At 46.4% G+C, this 27,901-nt stretch overlaps 1 protein-coding gene across 1 annotated transcript in view; it reads left to right on the forward strand.

Annotated features, from left to right (window-relative positions):
* LOC116986076 (piezo-type mechanosensitive ion channel component 2-like) overlaps positions 1-27,901 on the forward strand; it is a 131,103-nt gene that overhangs the window by 80,136 nt on the left and 23,066 nt on the right. The window contains exons 30-40 of the mRNA XM_033041257.1: positions 361-432; positions 1,870-2,036; positions 3,480-3,667; positions 6,423-6,596; positions 8,993-9,256; positions 10,672-10,930; positions 15,343-15,531; positions 17,560-17,749; positions 20,238-20,358; positions 21,758-21,905; positions 26,869-27,083. Of these exons, the coding sequence (XP_032897148.1) occupies positions 361-432; positions 1,870-2,036; positions 3,480-3,667; positions 6,423-6,596; positions 8,993-9,256; positions 10,672-10,930; positions 15,343-15,531; positions 17,560-17,749; positions 20,238-20,358; positions 21,758-21,905; positions 26,869-27,083 (1,987 nt within the window). The remainder of the gene's footprint in view (positions 1-360; positions 433-1,869; positions 2,037-3,479; positions 3,668-6,422; positions 6,597-8,992; positions 9,257-10,671; positions 10,931-15,342; positions 15,532-17,559; positions 17,750-20,237; positions 20,359-21,757; positions 21,906-26,868; positions 27,084-27,901) is intronic.

Genomic DNA, 27,901 nt, shown 5'->3' on the forward strand with positions numbered 1-27,901 from the left:
GCTTAATATACTGAAATTAAACCTTAAACAGAACTTAAATACTGAACGATTGAGCCTCTTCCAGACCCTCAAATTCCAGGCAACTCTTCCAAACCCACGTTTAGTGTCTATTTTTCTCTTTAATGCGATGGTATCCGTGTTTCTGCATTGTGAAGATGCGTGTTAATCAGAATCCCTGTCAGCGTGCCATTAGCTTAAGCTTTAGCAAGCTATTTTCTCTGGTAAAGCGTAGCTCCCCACTTTTACCTTCTGTAAGAGCGATTAAAATGGTACGGGCATCAATGTGGATTGTGATTTATTTCAGTAACGAAACATGGATGTTTAAAGGATCAGAGGTTGACTATGTCCTTCTAATTGCAGACATGAGCAGACTTGATTCCAGTGAGGATGAGTTGGATCCCTCGAGTGGTCGAGAAACTCCCCAGGACCCAGGTCAGTCACAATGTCAGTCTCGAGTCAGGGGTAATACCAAACTAACCTCAATCACCCTCGAGACAGGCACAAGACGGAGCTAACCTCAATCACCCACCAGAAATTATAAATACCGTACGATGGAATAGCACCGGTACAGGCGTAAACCCAGGAGTGCAACCTGTTTCAATCATAAGTTAATGTTCATAAGTGATAGGAGCAGAATTAGGCCATTTGGCCCATCAAGTCTACTCTGCCATTCAATCATGACAGATCTACCTCTCCCTCACAACCCCATTTTCTTGCCTGCTCCCTATCACCCCTGACACCCATACTAACCAAGAATCTATCTATCTCAGCCTTAAAAATATTCATTGACTTGATGCCTGTACCACAGCCTTCTGTGGCAATGAATTCCACGGATTCACCAACCTCTGACTAAAGAAACCCCTCCTCATCTCCTTGCTAAAGGAACATGCTTTTATTCTGAGGCTATGTCCTCTGGTCCTAGACTCTCCCACGAGTGGAAACATCCTCTCCACATCCACCCTATCCAGGATATTCACTATTCGGCAAGTTTTAATGAGGTCCCCCCCTCATCCGTCTAAACACCAGCGAATACAGGCCGAGTGCCCTCAAATGCTCATCATGCAGATTTTTGCACTCCAGCACCTGTTGAGTGTGTCTACTGTGGACATGGTCACTCTCCCTGCTCCTGCTTCATGGGACTACACAGGGCATACATCCACTCTAGTACCTTTTTGATGTCTGTAGGCTGACGGGGAGACTCTGGGAGCCAGGGGTGGCATCGGCAGTTCCGTCCACTATAACCCAACATCACCCATTCCTTCTCTCCAATGATGCTGCCTGTCCCGTTGAATTATTCCAGCATTTTGTGTCTACGCTCTGCATAACCTATCACTCATCCAGGGGTTTGTTCTCCCCTCAGAAGCTCGGTGCCGTGAAATCGATGTACCATCTCCATTTGTAAAATCGGTGCCCCATTTGCAGTCCTATCACCCTATCCTAAAACTAATAATGTTTAAGAAAGAACTGCAGATGCTGGTAAATCGAAGGTAGACACAAAATGCTGGAGTAGCTCAGCAAGTGAGGAGAAATCTATGGAGAGAAGGAATTGGCGACGTTTTTCGGGTGGGGATCATTGTTTTGGGGACATCCGCTCTTTTACAGCACTGATTGAAATGTATTTTACTCTGCTCATTAAACCTCCTCCTAATATGTATTACTTCATCCTTCCTGCCTTAAATTGCACCCACTGTGTTTGCTCATGTTGCAACCTGTCTGGGCTCTATGCCGTCCACACACTGTAATATTTCCTCTTAGTACTCATTCACAATGTTAATGTTTATTACAGCCTTGAAGAGCTCCTAGCAAGCACCACGCTGGAGCTCCACTACCACGGTTTTCTCATCTCTCTTGTGTTTATCTCTGTACAAGATAACTTCATCAGGAGAGGTGTCAACATCCTCACCTTCAGCTGGATGTTTATACAAGCATTGGTCGATGGGCTGATCGAGCTACTTAATACCATCTCCAAAGACAACACTGACATCTCCACTGTGTTGAGGATAGAGAGGTCCATTTTAAAAAGAGAATTAAAACAGGTACTCAGTTTCATTCATGTTCTACTCCAACAGCAGGGACATTTAAGATTGTTGGATATTACTCCAGTTACCTGAAGGACAGCATAATCTATTGCCTGGTGTATGTAACTCACGGATACATTTTGCTTAAATAGTCAGAAGGGACATATTTGGTATTTAGGGTAAAACCAGAGAGTGCTGGAAATACTCAGTAGGTCAGGATACATTGTAACAGAACTAATGTTTCAAGCTGAAGACTTTCTCATCATTTGTGAAGGAGACTTGTTAAGTTACAGGGTTGGGATGAGGGATGCCTTCAAAAAGGTAAAACTGAGACAAGCTACACAGTAGCAGCAAATTGTACCATCCACAGAATGCATTGCAGTATCTCACCAAGACTCCTTGGACCAAACCGTCCAAATCCACGACGTCTCGGGTGGAAGGAGCAGGGCAGCAAACGTTTGGGAACACCACCACCTGGAAGTTGCCCTCCACGCCACACACCCTCTCTACCTGGAAACATGGGCGGCACGCTGGCGCAGTGGTAGAGTTGCTGCCTTACAGCGCTTGCAGCGCCAGAGACCCGGGTTTGATCCCGACTATGGGTCCTGTCTGTACAGTGTTTGCACGTTCTCCCCGTGACCGCGTTGGTTTTCTCCGAGATGTTCGGTTACCTCCCACACTACAAAGACGTACAGGTTTGTACTGTAGGTTAATTGGCTAAAGAATTGTCCCTAGTGTTTGTGGGATAGCGTTAATGTACGGGGATTGCTGGTCGGCGCGGACTCGGTGAGCCGAAGGGCCTGTTTCCACACTGTATCTCTCAACTAAAACTAAACTAATCACCACTTCCTCACCATCACTGGGTCAAAATCTTGGAGCACTCTTCTTAACTGCTTCATGTGTGTACCCTCATCTCAAGGAGTGCAGCGGATCAGGAGGCAGCTCACCACCACCTTCTCAAGGGCAGTTAGGACAGATGCTGGCTCAGCCTGCGAAGCTCTCAATCCTTGAATGACTAAAAGTAGACAAGATTTATCTCATCCATGAGTGAATGGGAGCAGTTAGACAGATTGTCCAACCAGATTTGATGGCTAGTACTCTCTAATGCAGGCAACACCCTGGTAAACATCCCCACACAATAACACTATTGTACACACACTAGGGACAATTTATAATTTTACCAAGCTAATCAACCTACAAACCTGTACGTCTTTGGAATGTGGCAGGAAACCGGAGCAGCTGGGGAAAACCCACGCAGGTCACGGGGAGAATGTAGAAAAACCCGTACAGACAGCGCCGATAGTCAGGATCGGACCCAGGTCTCTAGAGCAGTAAGGCAGAAGCTCTGGCGCTGTGTCACCGTGCCACCAATGTCACATAGTACAGTAGAAAGTAAATCAATTGTACTTCAGTAAAGCAGAAAGTATTTTGTTGGTAATGAGATGTCTCTTTTTCATTCAGGGAAAGAATCCAGACCAGGACAGTATCCATTGTTTTTATAAAATCAAACTGAGAAGCCAAGCATCGTGCAACGCTGACAGTGACTGGGCCTTTGCTAGGACAACTGAAGGAGAGAGGATGACAATGTCAGGCTTCCGAAAACTGGCCAGCGCTAATTCAACATTCTCCAAGGACAGCAGTGTGTCAAGGTATTGAATGGCAAAATGCTGGAATCACGCTGTAGGTCAGGCAGCATCCGTGGAGAGAGGAGCAGTTAACATCTCAAGTCTGGACCCTTCAACAGAACTGGGAAAGAGTTAAAGCAAATTAATTTAGGTAGCAGAGAAGGTGGAGTGGGGGAGGATAGGTGAAAATATCTCACAAAGGGTGAGACCAAAGGAACTGATGTGGTATGTAAGTCGCAGTTTACATCAGATTAAGCTACATTGTGTTGTATGTTCTTGCTGGTAAATGTGTGAGATATGACCACCCGTTAGACTATTTGAAATAACTGAGCCAAATTGATGATCAGCACAAAGTTCTGGAGCAACTCAGCGGGTCAGGCAACATCTGAGGAGAAAAAGGATGGGTGGCTTTGGGTCTGAACTCTTCTTCGGACTGAAAGGAGGGGCGGGGGGTTAGGTGGTGGAGGCAAGAAAAGCCCAGGAGCAATCAGGGCCGGCCACAAATGACCTCAGGTAGTGTGGTGCCCTGGTAGACCCATTGTTGGCTTGGGAAGGTATAATCTCAAGAGGATATAATGTGGAGAGATGTGGAACTAGTTAAACCACTAGGGGAGAGGGGAGTGTAGGTAGAAGATACTTAGAATTGGAGAATTCAACATTCATACTGCTGGTTTGTAAACTATTCAAACAAAAAGTGGTTTTAGTTTTAGTTTTTTTAGTTTTAGAGATACAGCGCGGCCCACCAAGTCCACATCGACCTGCCATCCCCGCTCACCAACACTATCCAACACACACTAGGGACAATTTATATTTATACCAAGCCAATTGACCTACAAACCTATACTTGGAGGAGGAAACCAAAGATCTTGAATAAAAACCACGCAGGTCACGGGGAGAGCGTACAAACTCCGTACATACAGCACCTGTAGTCAGGATCGAAACCGGGTCTCTGGCGCTGTAAGGTAGTAACTCTACCCCTGCGCCACTGTGCTGCCCTTGGTGGCTGGCAGAAATAGCCAGTCTGTGTCATGGTTAGTGTAGTGAAAATGCACCTATTTCAATCTGTTTGACATAGAGAAAGGTTGCAGTGGAAATGGAAATAGGCTTTAAGTCACACTGTTAAAAGTATTTTCAGCCAATACTGACAAGTTAAGGTCCAAGCGTTGAATTGATCTTTCCGTTCCAGGTCAGTTTATGCCGAGCACTGAGGGGCCTGATGTAAATTATTCAAAACAGTTGTTGACGACTTTTAGTTGAGTTTAGTTTGGAGATACAGCGGGGTGACTGGTCCTTCAGTCCACCGAGTCCACGCCGAACAGTGATCATCCTGATACACAAGCACTATCCTACACACTAGGGACAATTTACAATTTTCTACTGAAGCCAATTAATCTCCAAACCCATACATCTTTGGAGTGTGGGAGGAAACCGGAGCACCTGGAGAAAACCCACGCAGGTCACAGGGACAACTTGAAATATCTCAGTTGTGGACATGGATTCGGACAAGGTAGTTGGGACACTGGTAATCGCTCTCTAATTGAGACAATAAGTAGGAATCGGGTGCTTAAAAAGAAGGGAAAATTCTTGGAAAAATCATTACTGTTTATGTTTCACCGCCACATCTTGAGTGTGAAGCTCCCCTCTCCCTTTGAGTGGCTTCTTCTGGCCTTTACATGCTCTTCAAGTTCTGACCTCCTGTGTCTATCAACTTGCTTCCCCCATAGCCGGCAGCCGTGTTTCCAAATTCTGGAATTCCCTCCCTAAATCTCTGTCCCTCAATCTAAGCCTATCTTGTGACTTTTGGTGCCTGTCTTATTAGACTTTATACTTCAGTGAATACAGTGTGGGAACAGGCCCTGTGGCCCACCGAGACCACGCCGACCATCGATCATCCCATACACTGGCACTATCCCACACACTAGGGACAATTTACAGGAACCAATGAACCTACAAACCTGTACACCTTTGGAATGTGGGAGGAAACCGGAGCACCCGGTGAATACTGATGCAGGTCACAGGGAGAACTTACAAACTCAGTACAGACAGCACAGATAGTCAGGAACAAAGCCAGGTCCTCTGGTCTGTAAGGCAGCAACTGTGCCACTGTGCCACCCCTTATAAAATATTATTTTCCCCTCAATGTAGAAGAGCTCACCTCACCCGTTTATATCTGTTTATAACTGGTGGGCATTCCCATTGCTTGATCAGAAGGTGTAAAGCAGTGGTTCCCAACCTTTTTTTGGCCATGCCCCACCTAATCACCTCTAAAATCCTGATTTCCCCCCCCCCCCCCCCCCCCCATGTGGTGATATATAATTCTTATCATTTAAAAAGTGAACTCCGTTTCAGCTGAAGAAACATAAACTACATATGTTTACCTGATGGAAAATCCAAAAAAAATAAAAATCGAAAATTTGGACCCAGACCTCCTCAGTCGCGCTCAATTGCCCCCCTTAAAAATCAAATTGCCCCCCTGTGGGGCGTACGCCCCACGTTGGGAACCACTGGTGTAAAGGGATCTGCAGAAGACACAAGGTGGATGGCCTAACTCTGGCTACTTGCCACAACCTGCTCGGTCTCCTAGCCCAGTGTGCCCAGACATCTGAGAATCAATAAGCTGCTGCAAACACCCAGCGGGTTAGGCAGTTCTGTGGAAAGAGAAGAAGGGACAACATTTCTGAGTAACGTCCCTCCATTAGAGTGTCACTCTCTTGTGTGTAGGAAGGTGCAGCAGCTATTTGTGACTGGATGGGTACATTTCCCTTTTGTTTGTCCACAGTTGTAGCACTGAAGTCACCATGCTGGACTCCAGGCAGACCACCATTGATAATGTAGATGAGCCTGACGACTCCACTACCACTGTGGCCCCATGGCCCAGCAATCGCAGTAGGTGGAGACTGCAGAAGATGCCCCATGTTGACATGTCCAGCTCGTTGGACAGTGAACATTTGAGGTAAAACATGAAGTGTTCTTGTCAAAATTCACCAAGCCCTTTTACCCTGATAGCTTTGGGCTAGTTAGTGACAAACCAGATCCTACTGCATTTGTCATCGTTCTGCATGTTCCATGGGGCTTTCCAACTCTATAGTTCATAAAACTGGGTGGAAGGTTGCAAGATATCACGCAAGGAAACACAATAATCTATCATCATTCTTTCTAAAGCAAGCACAATGCACATGCTCTTTGACGTCTGCTCTAGAATGAATCATACGTACTAAGTATGATGAATATTCTGGATTTCTACATTTTAGCACAATAGATAGCACCAAGATACTGCTACTGAAAAGGGAGGGAATCCCAGGGGCCAGAAGGGTTTGACAGGGTGGATGTGGAGAAGGTGCTTCCTGGTGTGGAGAATCTACAGGCGTTTCAGTTAGATCTCCTGCCATTGTCCTATATTCTCCGAACCTTTACAACTGCTTGTAGAAACATAGAACTGCAGATGCTGGTTTATGCCAAAGATAGACACAAAATGCTGGAGTAACTCGGCAGGTCAGGCAGCATCTCTGGAGCCTTCTTCAGACTGGTTGTAAGGGAGGGGGGAGGGGAATCAGGACTGGCCACAAATGACCTCGGGCAGGGTAAGCCCATTGTTGGCGAGGGAAGGTGTGATCTCAATAAGGAAACAAGGTGGAGAACCATGAAAATGTAGGATTTCTCCCACGTCCTAGCTGTGGAAAACGGCGAGGATGGAGGAAGGGGATGAGGGCAGGGGAGTGTCAGTAGAAGTTAATTAAAATTGGAAAATTCGATGTTCATACCGCTGGGTTTGCAATCTACTCAAACAAAATATGAGGTGCAGTTTCTCTAATGTGCGTGTGGCCTCAGTCTGGCCCAGGACAGAAAGGTCAGTGTGGAAATGGGAAGGGGAATTGAAATGGTTGGCAACCGGGAGATCCAGTAGGCCTTGGCAGACCGAGCGTAAGTGTTCAGCGTTCGGTCTCCCAGTCTACGTTGGGTCTCGCCGATGTACAGGACCACACGTCTGGTACACCAGATGTGTAGATGAGGTTAGAGGAGGTACATGGGAACCTCAAACTTGAAAGGATTATTGGGGTCCCTGGGTGGAGTGGAGGGAGGAGGGAGCAGGTGTTGCGACTCCTGTTGGGTGCAGGGGGAAGTATCTGGGGGAGGTGGTGGTTTGGGTGAGAAGGGATGAGTGAATCTCATCCCTTTCCTTCCACATCCCAAAGCCGCACTGGTTAATACATAGTGTCAAATGCATCTTAGTATGGGCAAAGGGCTCAAAGGGGTGTGGAGAGTGAATACATTGAGGGGTATAAGAACAAGAAGAATGTCACTGTGGAGATGGCTTGGTTTGGATTCAGTGGGCTTGAATGTCCTTCACAGTTGCAGTGTAAGAGCAGTTTGTGCATGTGTGGGGATCTCCAAGGGGTGGACGGGGTCCAGCTCCTCGTCTGGTTTATGAGACTGCACTTGTGGATGTGCAGAACCTCTTCAGCACTGGAGTGTTAGCCTGGGTTACCCACTTATGTTTGGCCACCGCGGCGCAGCGGTAGAGTTGCTGCCTTATACTGCTTGCAGTGCCAGAGACCCGGGTTTGATCCCGACTACGGGTGCTGTCTGTACGGAGTTTGTACAGTACGTTCTCCCTTGGGTTTCCATGGCCACGTGGGTTTTCTCCGAAATCTTCGATTTCCTCCCACACTCCAAAGACGTACAGGTATGTAGGTTAATTGACTTGGTATAAATCTAAATTGTCCCTGGTGTGTGTAGGATATTGTTAATGTTAATGCAGGGATCGCTGGTCGGTGCGGACTTGGTGGGCCGAAGGGCCTGTTTCTGCGCTGTAACTCAAATCTAAACTAAAGTTAAGAGTCAAGAGTGGGTCGAGACTCTTCTTCAGTTGTCTAAGTTTGAAGAAGGGTCTCAACCCGAAATGTCATCCATTCCTTCTATCCAGCAATGCTGCCTGTCCCGCTGAGTTACTCCAGCATTTTGTGACTATCTTCGATGTAAGCTGGCATCTGCACTTCCTACATATAAGAGTCACGAGTGTTTATTTATGATGTGTGTCAGATATGAACCAGAACGATGAAATCCTTACTGCAGCTTTATAGGCACTTGAGTTGCAGAGATAAATACAATAAATATACAATAAGTTATCAGATAATATAAGTAAACCAGACTCTGATAGTTCAAAACCAAAGTATGTAGTAATCCAACGTATTTTGCTTTTCAAACTACTGATCATGCTGCCACTGAGATACAGCTCCGATCATGGCTTCCTTCGTGCTTCTAACTTTGGTAACTTTCCTCTTTTCTCTTCAGTTGGAGAGGTTGAATAGTTTGCCTGCCTCTCTCACGAATTGAAACTCTCCTCCCTAGTGCACCGGGCCAGTCGGCAATGCTACGCTCTGGCCAGGGGACCTCGGAGACCATAGAGGAAGACGCGGATGAAGTTGCTGCCGACGTCATGGTATCTCCGCGCGCCCACAAAGCTGCCGTCCTGCCAGGCTACGATACAGTGGTCGGCAGCCCCTCCGAAGAGGACCTGGGCGGAGAGCATGAAGAGAGGATATCACTAAGAGACCAAGCAACTCTTGCCTACGACAGCCGTCTGCTGACAGCAAGTGATCTGATGCTCAACAAGTAAGAAACCTCGCTCTCCTCGTTAACGTTCGCCGCTGGTTTCACCAAGGCATTTCACACGGGGGTGCGCATGGGCAGAAATCCCGGGATGTACGAGGGCCGCCCCATGTTTTGTGAGGTGTGGGACAATCCCCCCATGTTTTGTCATCCAGATTTTGAAATTCGGTGAAAAAAAATCTATTAAAATCTCCGCTTTCTGTGAAACAGTGGGGGTGTCACTGTTAAGCACTTGTTAAATGTCTCTATTAACATCATATTAACACAATGTGTCACCAATTGTGTTTTGACCTTCAATTATTATTGAAGGTATTCACCGAGAATTTCTTAAAGCTGTCTGATGCGGGTACAATTACCATTTGTAATTAGTACAAATACGATTTGAACTAATTGCTCGTATTTGTGGATGGGAAAGATTTAAATGAGCATCGGATTTAAATGGGTCAGGTCATTAGGGCTCCGGTCGAACGGGTTTCCTGGCTGGCTTGCAGGTAAGTCCCTCATTCGGTCACTCACGTTATTTACTTTTTTTACCCTCTCTCTCTCTCTCTCTCTACCCTCCAAGGTTGGTTCTTCTGTTTGCCTTTATTTGTTTCAGTTATATTTGTTTAAGTGTTATTTATCACATTGTAGCTTTTGAAAGATTCAAGCGGGTATCAGATGCTTTCTAAGGGCTGAATCGGCCCGTTCGCAGGGCCTTTCATCGCCTGATGCGGCTTAAAATCAATCTGCTGCATCAAGCCGATCGAGGCTCCCGATGTTGAAGCCCCCGCCGGCCGATTTTAAGCCACGCCGGGCGATGAAAGGCCCCGTGAATGGGCCGATTTAAGCCCCACAATTCGGGGTGGACGAAGCTGCTGTAGCTGGAGTTCGGAGTCAGTCACCAACCAGGGCAACTCCCGATATTACTGTCCACAGGGCCCACGGCCGAAGCCTCCAAAGCCTTGTGTGTGTGTGTGTGTGTGCGCGCACATTGCGAGTGCGTGCGGCCACCAAGAAATTGTGACCCCCCCAAATTGCATCCCCCCCCATGTTTTGATAGCGATTTCCACACCTGGCCGGGTGCGTAAGGGAGGGCTGTGGAAAGTAACTGGGGTTTGTTGGATATAAGTAGTTTAAAGGGAGGGGAGAGCGGGAGAGAATATAAATCAAAGAGTGCATGTCATGTCATAGTGTGCGTTAATGGGCCGGGATCTCTGGTCGGCGCAGGCGGAGGTTCCGTGCTGTATCGTTAAACTATGTTTCTTTAGTACCAGTTTTTATTCCCATCTCTTAATGATTATTATTGTTTTTCCCTATCCATGGAATATGAACGCATATCTAGACACCCAAATTAAGGTTTATTGCAGAATATGAGTGAATTTTATTTGTACCTAAGTCAACCATCTTTTGTTGCCAAACTTTCTGTCCTGTTCCAGGATGTTTCATGACACTGAACTGGAAGAGTCGGACAAGTTCTACAGAAATTTGCCTTGCCTTTTGAAGCTGCTGTTTGCCTTGTACAACACGGTGATGTCTCAGTCGGACATGTTGTGCTACTTCGTAATGATCCTCAACCACATGGTCTCGGCCTCATTGCTCACCTTGGCTCTACCCATCCTCGTCTTCCTCTGGGCAATGCTTTCCATGCCAAGGCCGAAGAAACGGTTCTGGATGTTTGCCATCCTGTACACTGAGGTATGAAGATCAAACTTCAAGCTTTGATCAAGGTTTTGGTTCATCTACGGGGCAAGTATTGTGTTCAGTTCTTGTCACCCAGCCATAGGAAAGATGCTTAGATACAGCCCAGAAACAGGCCCCTCGGCCCACCAAGCCCACGCCGACCAGCGATCCCCGCACACTAACACTGTCCTACACACTAGGAATAATTTATAATTTTACCAAGCCAATTAGCCTATAAAGCGGTATGTCTTTGGAGTGTGGGAGGAAACTGGAGCATCCAGAGAAAACCCATGCAGATCACGAGGAAAACGTACAAACTCCGTACAGATGGCACCCGTAGTCAGAATCGAACCCAGGACCCTGGAGCTGTAAGGCAGCAACTCTACTGCTGCGCCACCGTGCCGCAGTGTCATTAATCTGGAACGAGTAAAGAAAATATTTATGAGGGTGTTGGCAGGACTTCAGGGTCTGAGTTACAGGGGGAGGTTAGACTGTTTACAGACTAATGGGGTTATCTTCCAGAGGTGTGCAAAATCATGAGGAGCATACCTCTTCCTGTGAATGCACACAGTCTTTTTTATCATGATTGGGGAATCAATAACTAGAGGGTAAAGGTTAGAGGTGAAAGAGCTGAAGAGCAACTTTTTCACATAGTGGATGGTTGGTATATGGGACGAGCTGCCAGAGTAATTGGTTATTGCAGGTACAAAAACAACATTTAAAAGACTTTTGGACATCTACATGGATAGGAAAGATTGACAGGGATATGGTCAAACATAGGACAGACTAAAGTAAGCTAAACTAAATGGGACTAGCATAGACGGCATCTTGGTCAGCAAGTTGGGTCAAAGGGCCTTTTGTATGTCTCTGTGGCTCAATGACAGATTATTCCCTTGTCAAACTATGTTGTAATATATCGGGGTGGGAGGAGGGGGGAAATGTTTTTTTCATCTCTCTGGAAGAAACAGTTGGATATTGTTAGCATTATAATGGAGTAGGCATGGGAAAGAGTTTGCCCCAAAATCAGTGGCCGTAATGGCAGAATTATCACTAGTAACATCTAAAAGAAGTTCAGGAGAAATGTTGTTACTCAGCTACTGACTATGTTGTGGAATCAGCTGCTGTAGAATGACTATGGTACAGATGTGATTAAGCACAGATTGTGTGGAGTCGACTAATAGGAGGCATCTGCGGAATGTGGATCCATTGGGCTGAATGGTCTTTGCTTGAGATTCTACTCACTATATAAATAGATTTATTGCAATGTCTGATAAAGCAGGTCAAGCAAGTTGCTTTAAAACATGCTGAGGGATAGTGAAAGACTGAATTGGAGCATGCTTTAATTTGTGGCATGGAATCCATACTAGTGTTGCTGAAATGGGAACATGGGGTGGTGAATCCTGAGAGTAGGAAATTAGAAAGGAACTGCAGATGCCGAAGATAGACACAAAAAGCTGGAGTAACTCAGCGGGACAGGAAGCACCTCTGGAGAGAAGGAATGGGTGACGTTTCGGGTCGAGACCCCACTGTAGATAGCTTCAAAGATTCCCCTCACTAAATCTGTCCCCCTCTCTTTCCTGTAAGATATTCCTGCCACCTATCTTTGTTTGGAGAGATCTGGACCAAGCACACGCAGGTGAGACTAGTGTAGCTGAGACATGTGGCCGGTGTGGGCAAGTTGAGCCGAAGGGCCCGTTTCCACGCTGTATCACTATCTCACATTGATGTATTTCTTGTGTCAAGGGCTTAATTAGGAAAGGAAAAATAGATTATGAAAGAAAACTGGCTGGGAACATAAAAACTGACTGCAAAAGTTTTTATAGATATGTGAAAAGAAAGAGATTAGTTAAAACAAATGTAGGTCCCTTGCAGTCAGAAACAGGTGAGTTGATCATGGGAAACAAGGATATGGCGGACCTATTGAATACACTACTTTGGTTCCATCTTCACTAAGGAAGACATAAATAATCTGCCGGAAATAGCAGGGGACCGCGGGTCAAAGGAGTTGGAGGAATTGAGTGAAATCCAGGTTAGTCGGGAAGTGGTGTTGGGTAAATTGAATGGATTAAAGGCCGATAAATCCCCAGGGCCAGATAGGCTGCATCCCAGAGTACTTAAGGAAGTAGCTCCAGAAATAGTGGATGCATTAGTAATAATCTTTCAAAACTCTTTAGATTCTGGAGTAGTTCCTGAGGATTGGCAGGTAGCAAACGTAACCCCACTTTCTAAGAAGGGAGGGAGAGAGAAAACGGGGAATTACAGACCAGTTAGTCTAACATCGGTAGTGGGGAAACTGCTAGAGTCAGTTATTAAAGATGGGATAGCAGCACATTTGGAAAGTGGTGAAATCATTGGACAAAGTCAGCATGGATTTACGAAAGGTAAATCATGTCTGACGAATCTTATAGAATTTTTCGAGGATGTAACTAGTAGCGTGGATAGGGAAGAACCAGTGGATGTGGTGTATCTAGACTTCCAGAAGGCTTTCGACAAGGTCCCACATAAGAGATTAGTATACAAACTTAAAGCACACGGCATTGGGGGTTCAGTATTGATGTGGATAGAGAACTGGCTGGCAAACAGGAAGCAAAGAGTAGGAGTAAACGGGTCCTTTTCACAATGGCGGGCAGTGACTAGTGGGGTACCGCAAGGCTCAGTGCTGGGACCCCAGCTATTTACAATATATATTAATGATCTGGATGAGGGAATTGAAGGCAATATCTCCAAGTTTGCGGGTGACACTAAGCTGGGGGGCAGTGTTAGCTGTGAGGAGGATGCTAGGAGACTGCAAGGTGACTTGGATAGGCTGGGTGAGTGGGCAAATGTTTGGCAGATGCAGTATAATGTGGATAAATTTGAGGTTATCCATTTTGTTGGCAAAAACAGGAAAGCAGACTATTATCTAAATGGTGGCCGATTAGGAAAAGGGGAGATGCAGCGAGACCTGGGTGTCATGGTACACCAGTCATTGAAAGTAGGCATGCAGGTGCAGCAGGCAGTGAAGAAAGCGAATGGTATGTTAGTCTTCATAGCAAAAGGATTTGAGTATAGGAGCAGGGAGGTTCTACTGCAGTTGTACAGGGTCTTGGTGAGATAATGTCCTTCCTCAGATTCCAAAATTGTATTGCGTACAGTTTTGGTCTCCAAATCTGCGGAAGGACATTATTGCCATAGAGGGAGTGCAGAGAAGGTTCACCAGACTGATTACTGGGATGTCAGGACTGTCTTATGAAGAAAGACTGGATAGACTTGGTTTATACTCTCTAGAATTTAGGAGATTGAGAGGGGATCTTATAGAAACTTACAAAATTCTTAAGGGGTTGGACAGGCTAGATGCAGGAAGATTGTTCCCGATGTTGGGGAAGTCCAGGACAAGGGGTCACAGCTTAAGGATAAGGGGGAAATCCTTTAAAACCGAGATGAGAAAAACTTTAAAAAAAAAAAAAAAAAGCGGTGAATCTCTGGAACTCTCTGCCACAGAGGGTAGTTGAGGCCAGTTCATTGGCTATATTTAAGAGGGAGTTAGATGTGGCCCTTGTGGCTAAGGGGATCAGAGGGTATGGAGAGAAGGCAGGTACGGGATACTGAGTTGGATGATCAGCCATGATCATATTGAATGGCGGTGCAGGCTCGAAGGGCCGAATGGCCTACTCCTGCACCTAATTTCTATGTTTCTATGAGGTTACTATTGCTTGCAACTCTGTGGAGGGAGGGATCTCATTGAAACCTACCAAACAATGAAGGGCCTAGATAGCATGGATGTGGAGAGGATGTTCCAGTAGTGGGAGAATCCAGGACCAGAAGGTACAGCCTTAGAATAAAAGGATGTTCCTTTAGAATGGAGATGAGGTGGAATTTCTTTAGCCAGAAGGTGATGAATCTGTGGAATTCATAGCCACAGACGGTTGCAGAAGCCAAGTCATTGGGTATTTTTAAAGTAGAGATTGATATGTTCTTGATTGGTAAAGGGGGGCGAAGATTACAGTAAACAGCTGGAGAATGGGGTTGTGAAGAAAAAATATACCAGCCATGATCGAATGGCAGAGCAGACATGATGGGCTGAATGGACTCCTTCTGCTCCTATATCTTTTGCACCTTATTAATCTTATGAATATCCATACTCTAGCAGTTTTGTAACTGCTGTAAATACCTAGACAAGGTGCGTTGTGTAACCATGCACAGGCTGACATGGTTCATTGTTCTGACCAGCCTCACAAGCTCACTCTTGCATGTGTAGATTGCTCTGTTTTTTATCAATGCATTGTTATCCTCTGCCCTTGTGAATAAATCACTTATCCTCACTACAATACCGAGAATCCCACTGCCACATTAATTTCATATCTGTCCTTCCCCCTTGCCCCAGAACGTGCCAACAAGTTGTTGAAATCGAATATTTCACACTTCCTTACAACTGTGTCCCCCTGCAGATTACAGTGGTTGTGAAATATTGCTTTCAGTTTGGATTCTTCCCTTGGACCAAGTCTTCCTATCGATTGCTCTACTTTGATCGGCCTTTCTACTTGCCCAACATCATTGGCATTGAGAAGAAGGATGGATATGTACACTATGACCTCATCCAGTTGCTGGCTCTGTTCTTGCATAGGTCAGTCCTCAAGGTAATTATGCTGGACTCTAAATCCATTCATTTATTGCAACATGTATTTAACCATTATCCAAGGATTTTGCACGCAGCAAATGCTTCCCCGTCAAAATCCATGTGCAGTGTAGTTTGTCCGAATGTTCTATGTTCCAAGGTCACAAGTGTTCTGGTGAGGGGCTATTTCATCTGTCGCTCCTTGCTTAGGGTTGGAGGGATAGCTGCTGAATGGTGAGAGAGTTTCTTCTCCATGCACCCGGTGCTAAGCTATACATCCCTTCCTGGAGTTAGAGCAAGAGTCTAGACTCAGGAAGGCTATAGTTTGCTCATTGGACTCTTGTTCATTGTCCATTGGACACTCCATGGTCGACAATGCCAGCAGGTATCCATATTTACGTTTTCAGAAGGATCCTTGTATATTTGAGAGAGTTTGTGGAATTTTCAAAGGGTGACCCAAATGCTGGTCGCAATACCTGTCGGATCTGCTTCCCTTCATATTAATGGGATAGGTGCTAGAAGCAGCTGATCTTCCTTGCCAGTGTTCTCTCTGCCCCAAGCCCAAGGCTGGAGTATCATCTCCAGCACCTTCACAGCTCCACCTATTGGTTTCTGATATTCTGTCAAGATGATAGAGAGAACTTCACAAAGTTGCATCTCAATGCAAGTTACAATATTTGCTCTCAAGGGTGGAGTTTAGTTGTAACATTATATTTCTGAGTCTTGTTGCATTGTCACCGTATTTCACCCTAAAATATATCAGGTTACGGCAGAATCTTTGAATATTTTTAAGACAGATGTAGTTAGATTCTCGCTGGAAATAGAATGGAAGGAAGTGCAAGGAAATAGAAAGTTATGACAGACAGATGGAAATGTGACGCTAAAGGTACTATCACAACAGTCATGATTTTATAGAATGGCAGTGCATAATGAAGGGGCCGAGTGGCCTACTCCTGCCCCTAATCCATGTGTAAAGGGCTGACTTTTTCTATTCACAGTATTGCCCAGTAAACTCTGTGAATTGTGCACCAGTGAGACATGGAAGCAAACCCATTCCCTGATGTTTTAGTGTAGGAAGGAACAGCAGATGCTGGTTTAAACTGAAGATAGACACAAAAAGCTGGACAGGCAGCATTTCTGGAGAGAAGGAATGGGTGACGTTTCGGGTCGAGACACTTCTTCACACTGAAAGTCATAGCAAAGGGAAACAAGAGATATAGACGATGATGTAGAGAGATATAGAACAATGGATGAAAGATATGCAAACAAAGTAACGATGATAAACAAAACAGGGCATTCCCTCTCTCCGTATCCCTCCCCCACCCAAGTCGCACTAGCTTCTCACTTTCACCCAACAAACAGCTTACCACGGCCTGTTTCCTTTATCATCGTCATTCATTGTTCTTTATCTCTCCATATCACTGTCTATATCTCTCGTTTCCCTTATCCCTAACCAGTCTGAAGAAGGGTCTCGACCCGAAATATCACCCATTCCTTCTCTCCAGAGATGCTGCCTGTCCCGCTGAGTTACTCCAGCATTTTGTGTCTATCTTCTATTGTTAGCTATTTGTTGGGTGAGAACGAGCTGGTGTGACCTGGGTGGGAGAGGGATGGAGAGAGAGTGGAATGCCAGGGTTACTTGAAGTAAGAGAAATCAATATTCATAACACTGGGTTGTAAGCTGCCCAAGTGAAATATGAGATGCTGTTCCTCCAATTTGCGTTTAGCCTCACTCTGACAATGGAGGAGACCTAGGACAGAAATGTCAGTGTGAGAATGGGAAGGAGAATTAAAGTGTTTAGCAACCAAGAGATCGGGTAGGCCCAGGCGGAGTGATGTTTTCGGGCTGATCAATGTTTTCAACCTTTATCAGGGTGAAGAGATTCCCTGGTTGACAATTCAATTTTAACAGCGATTTCTCATGCGCATTTTTCTTTGGGTTGGTGGAAACATTCTCATCTTGCCTGGGCAGACTAGATGTGAATGGGATGGTTCTTTCCCTTCAGCAAAGTGTGATTGACGATGGTCCAGATCTCTTGTTCTCTGGCAGGGTCACGGTCTGTGGGACTCGCATGATGCGGTGAAGGAGCAGCGGCAAAGGAAGGGCCAAACGCCGGGAGAAGCGGATGGAGAGAACGGCTGTGCGGAGACAGTGCAGACAACGGGATGCCCCGACGCGGCCAGGCCCGCGGGAAGGAGGGGGTCGTCCAGGCGATCGTCAGGGCGGCTGAAACGGGGAGGTGAGAAAATGAGTTTGGTTCGGAGGAGTGATGAATCCAACCAGTGTCACTCTGTGCGTACTCCCTGCACCCACACCCTGTACACTCAGCACACACTCTCTGTACCCTCACTCTGTGCCTGCTCTACACACACACGCACACACACACACACACACACACGCACACACACGCACACACACACGCACACACACGCACACACACACACACACACACACACACACACACACACACACACACATACACATACACACACACACACACACACAGATACACACACACACACACACAGACACACAGACACACAGACACACACACACACACACACACACACACACACACACACACACACACACACACACACACACACACACACACAGTGTGTATAGTACACCGGCAACTCAGCAAGATACGTCAGAGAAAACCCTCAGTTCAGTTTCAGTTTAGTTTATTGTCACATGTACCAAGGTACAGTCAAAAGCATTTGTTGCGTGCTAACCAGTCAGCAGAAAGACAATACATACATGATTACAATCCAAGATGGACACAAAAAGCTGGAGTAACTCAGCGGGACAGGCAGCATCTCCGGAGAGAAGGACTAGGTGACGTTTCGGGTCGAGACCCTTCTTCTGACCGAATCTCCATCTGGTCACCCACTCGCTCACATAACAGTAGCACACCCGGACCTTCTTGTGTCTGTGTAGAGCATGATGCGTCCAAGGGCCCGAGCCAATGTTCAGTCTGAAGAAAGGTCTCGACCCGAAACGTCACCCATTCCTTCTCTCCAGAGATGCTGCCTGTTCCACTGAGTTACTCCAACATTTTGTGTCTATCTTCAGTTTAAACCAGCATCTGCAGTTCCTGCCGACACATGATTACAATCGATCCATTTTCAGTATCGATACGTGATTAGGGAATAATGTATACTGCCAGGTAAAGCCAACAAAGTCCAATCAAGGATTTTCCGAGGGTCATCAAAGAGGTAGATGGTAGATCAGCATTGCTCTCTGGTTGAGGTAGGATGATTCAGTTGCCTAATTACAGCTCCTGCCCACAAGCACACCTGCTCGCTCTCTCTCTCCACATCTCCTCCTGGTCACCCACTATCTCACACAACAGTAGCACACTCGAATGTTCTTGTGTCTGTGTAGAGCATGGTGCTTTCCAGGGCCCGAGCCAACATTCATCCCTCAACCTGATAAAATAGCCCTGAAGAAGGGTTTCGGCCAGAAACGTCGCCTATTTCCTTCGCTCCATAAATGCTGCTACACCCGCTGAGTTTCCCCAGCAATTTTGTGTACCTAAAATAGATTCATTGTTCATTTACTTCGGGTTGCACTTTGTTGAGCCTTGCCTTGCTCCAATTGAAAGTTTTCATTTCCTACAATGTAATATTGACTGTACCTTGAACAGCTCGTTAGCTGTGAATTGATTTGGGGATAATGGAAGTTTTCAGAGATGCATATTTACCTCAGGATATCAGATCAAAGATCCAGTAATGGAGGTCAGATATGTAAGCACATGGGGCTAATGAGCGAGTGTAGATCGAACAGGCACTTGGACTGCTCCAGCAATCGATAAAGTCTTGGATGATCTGATATCCACCTTCTGGCACAATGCCCACCTCTTGTTTCCCTATTAATCCCTGCCTTGAACAAACTCCACACAAAATATCCACAACCCTCTGAAACAGTGCGCAGAACATCAACGCCCATCTTGGTTCTAAGTTCACAAGCCTGCATCTTCAGGCAATAATTCAGGATCAGGAATATCAAACGGCCAGAGGGATGTTAGCTGGAGTTCTGCCGAGTGGTGGGAAACGGCAGAGCTGATGTGAAGGGGAAGGTACACAAAAATGCTGGAGAAACTCAGCGGGTGCAGCAGCATCTATGGAGCGAAGGAAATAGGCAACGTTTCGGACCGAAACCCTTCTTCAGATGTGAAGGGGGGTTGGAGCGGACAGCGGGCTGGGCACAGGGAGTCGGCTGATGGTGGGTAGGGGCATGGGGTGGGCAAGGGTAGATGAGGCACTAGGTGAGGGTAGACAAGCCAACGAGGGAGAGTGAGGTGGGTGTACAGAGAGGGTTGGGCATTGGGGTGCAGAGGGCTGTCAGGGCTCCAGAGGGCAGATCGGGGGCGGGGGGGTCGTGGTAGGTGTGGCAGATGGCAGGTAGAGCACGGGGGGTGGGGGGGGGAGGGAAGAGATGGCAGGGCACGGGTGGGGGGGGGGGGGGTGGCTGGGGCACCAGGGAAGGGCAGACAGGGGAGGGGCACTGGGGGCAGGCAGGGCATTGGGGGGGTGGGGAGCGGGCAGGTGGAACACCAGGAGTGGGAGCAGACGAGACTGATTGAACAGGAGGCATGAGTCAGGTCTACACCTGCTCCTCGGCATGTGTGGGAAGGGAGAGTGTCGGTGAGTGCACCACTGGAGTATTCATTACTACAGAGTGAAGTCTCTGGAGTCAAACACTGACATGTTTTGTTTCTACAGACAGACCAAAAGCTTCAAAGAGGTCAAAAAAGAAGAAAAGAACACGGGCAAGATTAAGAGAAATCATCAAGGAACAGATCAGGGAAAAAGGGCAGAGAGTGAAAAGATACATTGTGGTTAAGTAAGCATCGTTCTGCCCGTCTCTGAAGCACTGTTCAAGATTCTACCCAAGCTCAAAGTCAGCACACAATGTTGGGATCACAGGCAGGAGATGTCCAGTTATTGGACCGGAGTCTGGGGAGGATGGCAGGACGTTAGATCGCATGGGATCCAGGGAGAGTTAGCCAACTAGATAGAAGATTGGCTTCCTGGAAGCAAGCAGAGGGTCATGGTGGAAGGTTGTTTTCCAGACTGAAGGCATGACTGAATGGCTAGCGATGTGCCTCAGGATCCGGTGTCGGTCTTGTGCTGTTTGTGGTGTATATCAATGATTTGGATGCGAATGTACAAGGTATGATCAGTAACTTTGCAGGTGACACTAAAGTGGGTGGTATTGTCAATAGCAAAGATGGTTATCAAAAATTACTGTAGGATCTTGATCAGTTAGGCAAGTGGGCTGAGGAATGGTTAATGGAGTCTAATACAGATAGGTGCAAGGTGCTGCTTTTTGGAAAGTCTAGCCTCGGCAATGACAGGGCTCAGGGAAGTGTCATAGAGCAGAGGGATCTAGGAGTGCAGGCACATAGTTCCTTGAAAGTGACGTCACAGGGTGGTGAAGAAGGCTTTCAGCACATTGTCCATCAGTCAGAGTATCGTATAGAAGTTGGGGTGTTACGTTACAGTTGTCCAAGATGTTGGCACAGTCACATTTTGAGAATTGTGTTCAGTTTTGGTCACCCGCAATAGGAACGATGTTATTCAGCTGGAAAGAGTGCAGAGAAGATTCACGAGGATGTTGCCAGGGCCTGAGCTACAGGGAGAGGTTGGGCAGGTGAGGGTCTTATTCCTTGGATTGCAGAAGGATGAAGGGTGATCTTGTAGAGATGTACAAAGTCATGGAGGCTGGAGGTAGGGTAGATGCACAGAGTCTTTTACCCAGAGTGGAGGAAACAAGAACCAGAGGGCATAGGTGTAAGGTGAGAGGGGAATGATTTAATAAGAACCTGAGAGACAACTTTTTTACACAGCAGGTGAGAAGTATATGGAACAAACTGCCAGAGGAGGTAGTTGAGGCAGGTACAATAACAACATTTAAAAGACTTTTGGACAGTGACATGGAACGGAAAGGTTTAGAGGGATATGGGCAAAATACAAGCAGTGTAGCTGGGACATCTTGGCGAGCATGGGCAAGCTGGGCCGAAGGGCCTGATAGTCTACAGAGTGAATTTTGGGAGTTCCTGGTTATGGACAGTTTAATTGACCAGCTGGGAACCCTGTCTGGGTTGAAGGATGAGCATATGTACACTGTTATAAGGATTGACTCGGGTGAGGGATTCCAGTAAAATACATTGTGGACACAGCTTCTGTTCAGGCACTGGCACTGGTGGGAAATATTGATTTAATTGTCTTGGATTCTGCAGAGCTCTTCAGATCTTCCTGCCTGTGAAGCAGTTCTTCCACAACATCATCCATCCTGAGTATAATGCAGTGTGTGACGTCTACGCACTAATGTTCCTGATCGATGTCATTAACTTCACCATCATCGTATTTGGGTATTGGGCATTTGGAGTAAGTAGAGGAATCTGCTCTTACATTTCCATTTATCGGCTTAAACCTCTGCCAGCTTCTCGCTGCACTGTGAGCCACGATCCACTCCCTAACCCAGACACAGCTGGTGGAGCTGCTGCCTCATAGCTCCAGCAACCCAGATTTAATCCCGAGCCAGGGTGCTGTCTGTGTGGAGTTTGCACGATCCCTGTAGCTGTGTGAGTTCCCCCCGGTGCTCCGGTTTCCTCGACAAAACCCAGACATGCGGCTGGTACCCAGATTGGCTGCTGTAAATGAACCCCAGTGTAGGTGGACAGTGGGTGAATGATCAGACTGGGTGCAAGGGAGGAGGACTTAATGGGCATCATCTAATTATGGTCGCAACAATGCCTCACTGCCTTTACATTCAATTCTAATCCCCAGCCTATAAAAGCAAATACCTTCAGGATCTGTGACTGTCCTCACATCCACTCCTCAGTACCCCCCCCCCTCTATTGTCTTGCTTGCCTGGCCTTCCCAAACCAATTTTCCTGGGTAATGTTTCATTTGCCAATTCCGGCATTTCTTTCATATTTTCAGTTCATAACTTCCTTCCACACCCGCTACCAGTTCTGGAATTGCCTTCCCAACCCATGGCATTTACTTTTGCCAGAGACATCAAAATATGCCCCCAAAATCGACGAGCCCGGGCCAGGCTCCTGCAGAAGCCCACTGCATGCAATCGGGTGACAAAACCTGTCAACCATGACCCCTGCTTTCTGCTGCTGTAGCAGGTTGAACTCTCCAATTTCCACAGACCCCTGTGGGCTCGTGTTTATCTGACAATCTGTGATGTGCAACTTTATCAATGTCCTGCGAAAATTGTATCTGGAACACGTCAAATGCTCCTTGTTACCTCAAAACATGCAGTCGGACATAACTGTTGACAAGCCTATACTGGCTTCCTATTGTGGATATCTGGAGTTGTAAATGATGATTTATACCGGACATCTGTATGTTTCCAATAATTACCCACAACTGTCTTTCAACTAATTGATCTGTATTTCGTCACTAGATCAGCTTTTTAATACAACTGCTATAGGAACCCCTTAATAGGAATCTGAGGGGTGACTTTTGCACACAATGGGTGGTGGGTGTATGGAACAAATTGCCAGAGGAGGTAGTTGAGGCTGGGACTATCCCAACGTTTAAGAAACAGTTAGACAGGTACATGGATAGGACAGGTTTAAAGGGATATGGGCCAAACGTGGGCAGGTGGGACTAGTGTAGCTGGGACATTTTGGCCGGTGTGGGCAAGTTGGGCCAAAGGGCCTGTTTCCGCTGCATCACTCTATGACTATAGAACATCAGCAGAGCTCCAGACGTCCAAAGATAATTAGAAATAGGGAGCTAAGTGTTCCTCCTCCGAGTGCTTTCTTTTTTTTAGCTGTGATTTACCAGTGATTTAACCTTGTATAAAGGTTCAATCTCACTCTCTCTCTTTCTGATTCCATTTAGTTGCAATATGAATTTTCTCTGCTTTTGTACTCTTCAGGGCCTGTTCCACTTGGCCGTATTTGTGCTTCACGCAGATGGCATGTGTAGATTTTGTACATCACAAAATCCTGCGAAGCTGCACGCGGCCGCTTGTCTGTCTATGTCATCACGCACCATGCGCACGTAATGAGCACCATGCGTGCATCACGTGCATGTCACAACGCGCGCATCACGTGCCTGTCACGACGCGTAAATGATATTGCGTAAATGACGGCCAAGCGGGACAGGCCCTTTCCTCTCCTTGTTATTCCTCTCACAGACACACTCTTTTTCTCTCTCACTCACTCTCTCTGCCTTTACCAATATCTTATATTGATTCACCCAAATTGAGTTCTTGTATAATCCTTCTCTGTTGCAAATACAGGTAAAAAGTATTCATTTTAAACATTGCCATTACCTTTTGCTTCCTTTTCCCTAATTGGTCCTGTTATCATTGATTTTTCTTTTACAGATTCATAAAGCAAATTAGGCCTTTGGATTATTTACCTATAAGTGTAATTATTCCATGAACTCTTTGCGGCAATGTAATTTCACTTTATAACCTCACCCCCGGACTTTCAGAACTGCCCCTGCCTTTCTGCAATACTGATCTCTTTGTGTCTGTCATGTTTATCTTTTCTCTTGGCCTGACCATATCCTCTATGCTGCTCATCATGCAAGGCTGTCTAGAAGCTTTTCACTATACCTCGGTACACATGACAATAAATTAAACTAAACTAGACTGGGGATGCCGGAGCTTGTGTAGGAAGGAACTGCAGATGCTGGTTTAAATCGAAAATAGACACTAAACACTGGAGTGACCCAGCGGGACAGGCAGCATCTCTGGAGAGAAGGAATGGGTGACGTTTTGGGTCAAGACACGAAACGTCACCCATTCCTTCTCTCCAGAGATGCTACCTGAGTTACTCCAGCTTTTTGTGTCAATGTCGGAATTTGTCTTTGATTAGTGAGAACTTATTGGATCTAAGTCCTGATCATTTTCTCTTAGAAAGTCTCTCATTGGTTTGAAACCTCTGTCACTATCTCCATCCTGGCATTGGAATTGCCATACCAGGCCGTGGTGCAAAATGGCAGGCTACTTTCCACAAGGCATCTGTAGAAATTTGTTTTCCAATATTCAGTGATGAATCTCTTTAAACTTTTAACAAACTAAATACTCCAGCATGCCTTCTTCATGATTGCATCCATGCTGTGTCCAGGGCAGGTCATCTGAGATGCTAATGGCCGGGATTGTGAAGCTACTAACTCTTTCCAGTGCCAACATCCCAATGAAAACAGGCACATGGTCTCCTGACTAATTGACTAATTCCATGGTTATGTTGATGTTGAGCTAGAGGCTGTTGTTGGGGCACCATTTAACCAGGTGTTCTGTCTCTGTCCTGCTCACTAAACCACCACCACCCATGAATCAGCCAACAGCAGTTTGTGTCGTTGATGAATTTAGAAATGGCATTGGATCCGTGCGTTGCCACAGTCAGGGTGTAAATAGAGTGGAGCACGCAGCCCTGAGTTGTATCTGTGTGGATGGGTAAGTGAGGAGGAGATGTTGCTACTGATCCACATTGGTTAAGATCTGCTGATGAGGAAGTCAAGGGTCTGATTGTAAAGGGAGGCACAGAGGCCCAGAGATCGGAGCACGGTGATGAGTTAGGACGAGATGATTGTTGATCGTTGAGCAAAGGCCTGGCGTATGTGTACCCATTATTCACACGATCCAGGGCAGAGTGGAGAGCCAGTGAACCAGCTTTTGTTGCTGACCCATTGTGGTCAGAGGCAAAATGAACCACTTAAACCAATAAAATGTTTCCATCTCACAGGAAAGGCTTTAATTTTTGGATGGAACTGGTTGCAATATGTTTGTAATGTTTGTGCACATTCAGCTTGAGTGCTGACTGTGGAGATTGTGTGGAAAGTAAAAGTGATCCTTACGCAGCCTCAGTGTCAATGAAGAGTATTGAATAAGATTAGCTGTGGTATTTGTGAAAAGTGATTGGAAATGGCAGCAGGTTTTCAACTCTAATGCTAGTCTTCTGTTCCGGAAGTGGCGGTGTTGCCCAAGCAGCTGCGGCTCGCCTGCAGTCCGTCTGTCTTTTTTTTTTTTTTTTTTTTGTCTTGATGGACTATGTTTTAGTTTATTTTTAGTTGTGTATGTGTGGGGGGGGGGGCGGGGGAAACTTGTTTTAGTCTCTTTCTTCGGGGGGATGCGACCTTTTCTTTGTCGTATCTCCGTCTTCGTCTGCGCTGAGGCCTAATCGCGGAGCTGGCCGCCTCCAACTGGGGCCGACCTCGAGGTTCCGGAGGCAGAGCCAGGACTCAACATCGTGAAGCTGGCCGACTTCGGGGCTGTGGTGGCGCTGCGGCGGAGGCTTCAGTCGCGGGCCCAGTGGACGACAACATCGGGAGCTCGCAGGTCCCAGGTTGTTGACCGATTCTTCGGAGCTCCCGCAACAACAGCTTAGTCCGCTGGACTGGAGGGTGGCAGCTTCGTCCGCCCCGGGCCGCGGAGTTTGAACCGGCCCGTTCGGATTCGGCCGCGGGACTTACAATCACCCGGCGGGGTGCCCAACATTGAAAGCCTGGATCGCCTCAACGCAGAGGGAGAACAAGGAAGGAAGAGACAAGGACTTTAAGACGTTTGCCTTCCATCACAGTGAGGAGGCGCCTGGTAGACGCACTGTGGTGGATGTTAAACTGTGTTCATTGTGTGTTCTGTTATTTTATTCTCTGTTATGACTGCAAGGTATTTAATTTCGTTCAAACTAACAAGTTTGAATGACAATAAAGGATACTTTATACTTTATAAGTAAGGTAAGATATCATCCTTTTTTGACTAAATTATATTTTAATCATAAATATTGATCAGTTTTAGCATGAAACTTACCAGCTGTGTTATGTTGCCATTTAATTTAAAAATTCCCTTTGTTGCTGCCTGATCTCCAGCAGTTTGATTTTTTTATTTTGCTCGAGTCAAGTTGGACTTTGCGCTTTTGATGACTTTCACTTGGTCTATATTTTTCCCTCCCCATTATTAAGTTAAATCTAATTAAGTTATGGTCACTGCTTCCAAAATATCCAGCCCGGGGTATGCCTACCACTGCCCGCATTGTCCATTAACACACAAGGACAACCTGCAGTATGGAGTCGTTGGATCTCTTCAGTGTGATGTCGGCAAGGCTACACACATTCTCCTCATTAACCAGTAAACACATGGAAATATACTTGTCTGTACATTGTATACAAGTGCCCTTAAAAGTGGTGACTTTTAAATCACTCCCCATGTCCTGAGGGGAATTGGTAAACAACCATGAACTATTGCTGAAGATACACACAAAGTGCTGGAGTAACTCAGCGGGGCAGGCAGCATCTCGGGTGAAAAGGAATGGGTGGCGTTTCAGGTCGGAACCCTTCGAGTTAACTTTTGCTGGTTTGTTGTCTCCCGCTTCAACAGAAACACTCAGTCGCTGCCGATATCACGGAGTCCATCTCGGAGGACCACGTGCCCCATGTGTTCCTGGTGATGGTGCTGGTTCAGTTTGCCAGCATGGTGGTCGACCGTGCACTCTACCTCCGCAAGACCGTCCTGGGCAAGGTTGTCTTTCAGATTGTTCTGGTGCTCGGGATCCATTTCTGGATGTTCTTTCTTCTCCCTGGGATGACAGAGAGGTGAAGTAAACAGCAGTTCTCACTGCATTGTGTTTGTTTAAAGTGTTGTGTCTGGATGTGTCACACTAAGACATAGAGAACAGTAAGGAGTTGGCATTGTCAGCCTCAAGTCTGCACAGAACGTGCTCCAATGCTCCAGTGCTGGAGTGGGGAGGTATTCAAACTCGTCCTCAGCGTGCCTGCCTCTGGGAGGCGGGGGAGAAGGTGCAGTGACGGATCAGGACGAGTTGATGGAGACTCACAGTGTATAAATGGTACTGTGTTGAAGGACCTCAGTAAGGGCTCACTGCTGTCAGTGCAACTGTACCTTTTCACACACAGTTTAAGGGGAAAATGTGCTTCCACCACTCTAAGTACCTGAGAAGATTGTAATTCTTTTCCTGTTCATTACGTTAGCCAACTTTACTCCTCCTCTGACTATCCTGGAGGCTTTCACAAAATGTGGATGTCACTGGAAGAGCCAACATGTGTTGCCCTTGACCAATTGCCCTTGGTTAGGTGGCTGTAAGATGTCATAGAGTTGTCCAGCACAGAATCAGGCCCTTCAGCCCTACTGTCCAATGCTGACCAAATTCCTTTCTTGAGCTTGTCCTATTGTCTGCATGTGGGCCATATGCCTCTACATCTATCCTATCCATGGTCCAGTCTAAATACCTTCCAAACATTGTACTTGTACCCACCTCTACAACTTTCTCTGGCAGCCCATTTCCAAATAACTGCCCTCCATGTGGAAACATATGCCTCTCGGACCCCCTTTATATCTTCCTTCTGAACCATCCCCTGAAAAATGTAGATAGACACATAATGCTGGAGTAATT

This window comes from Amblyraja radiata, chromosome 23 (assembly GCF_010909765.2).
Source record: "Amblyraja radiata isolate CabotCenter1 chromosome 23, sAmbRad1.1.pri, whole genome shotgun sequence".
NCBI classification, from domain to species: domain Eukaryota; kingdom Metazoa; phylum Chordata; class Chondrichthyes; order Rajiformes; family Rajidae; genus Amblyraja; species Amblyraja radiata.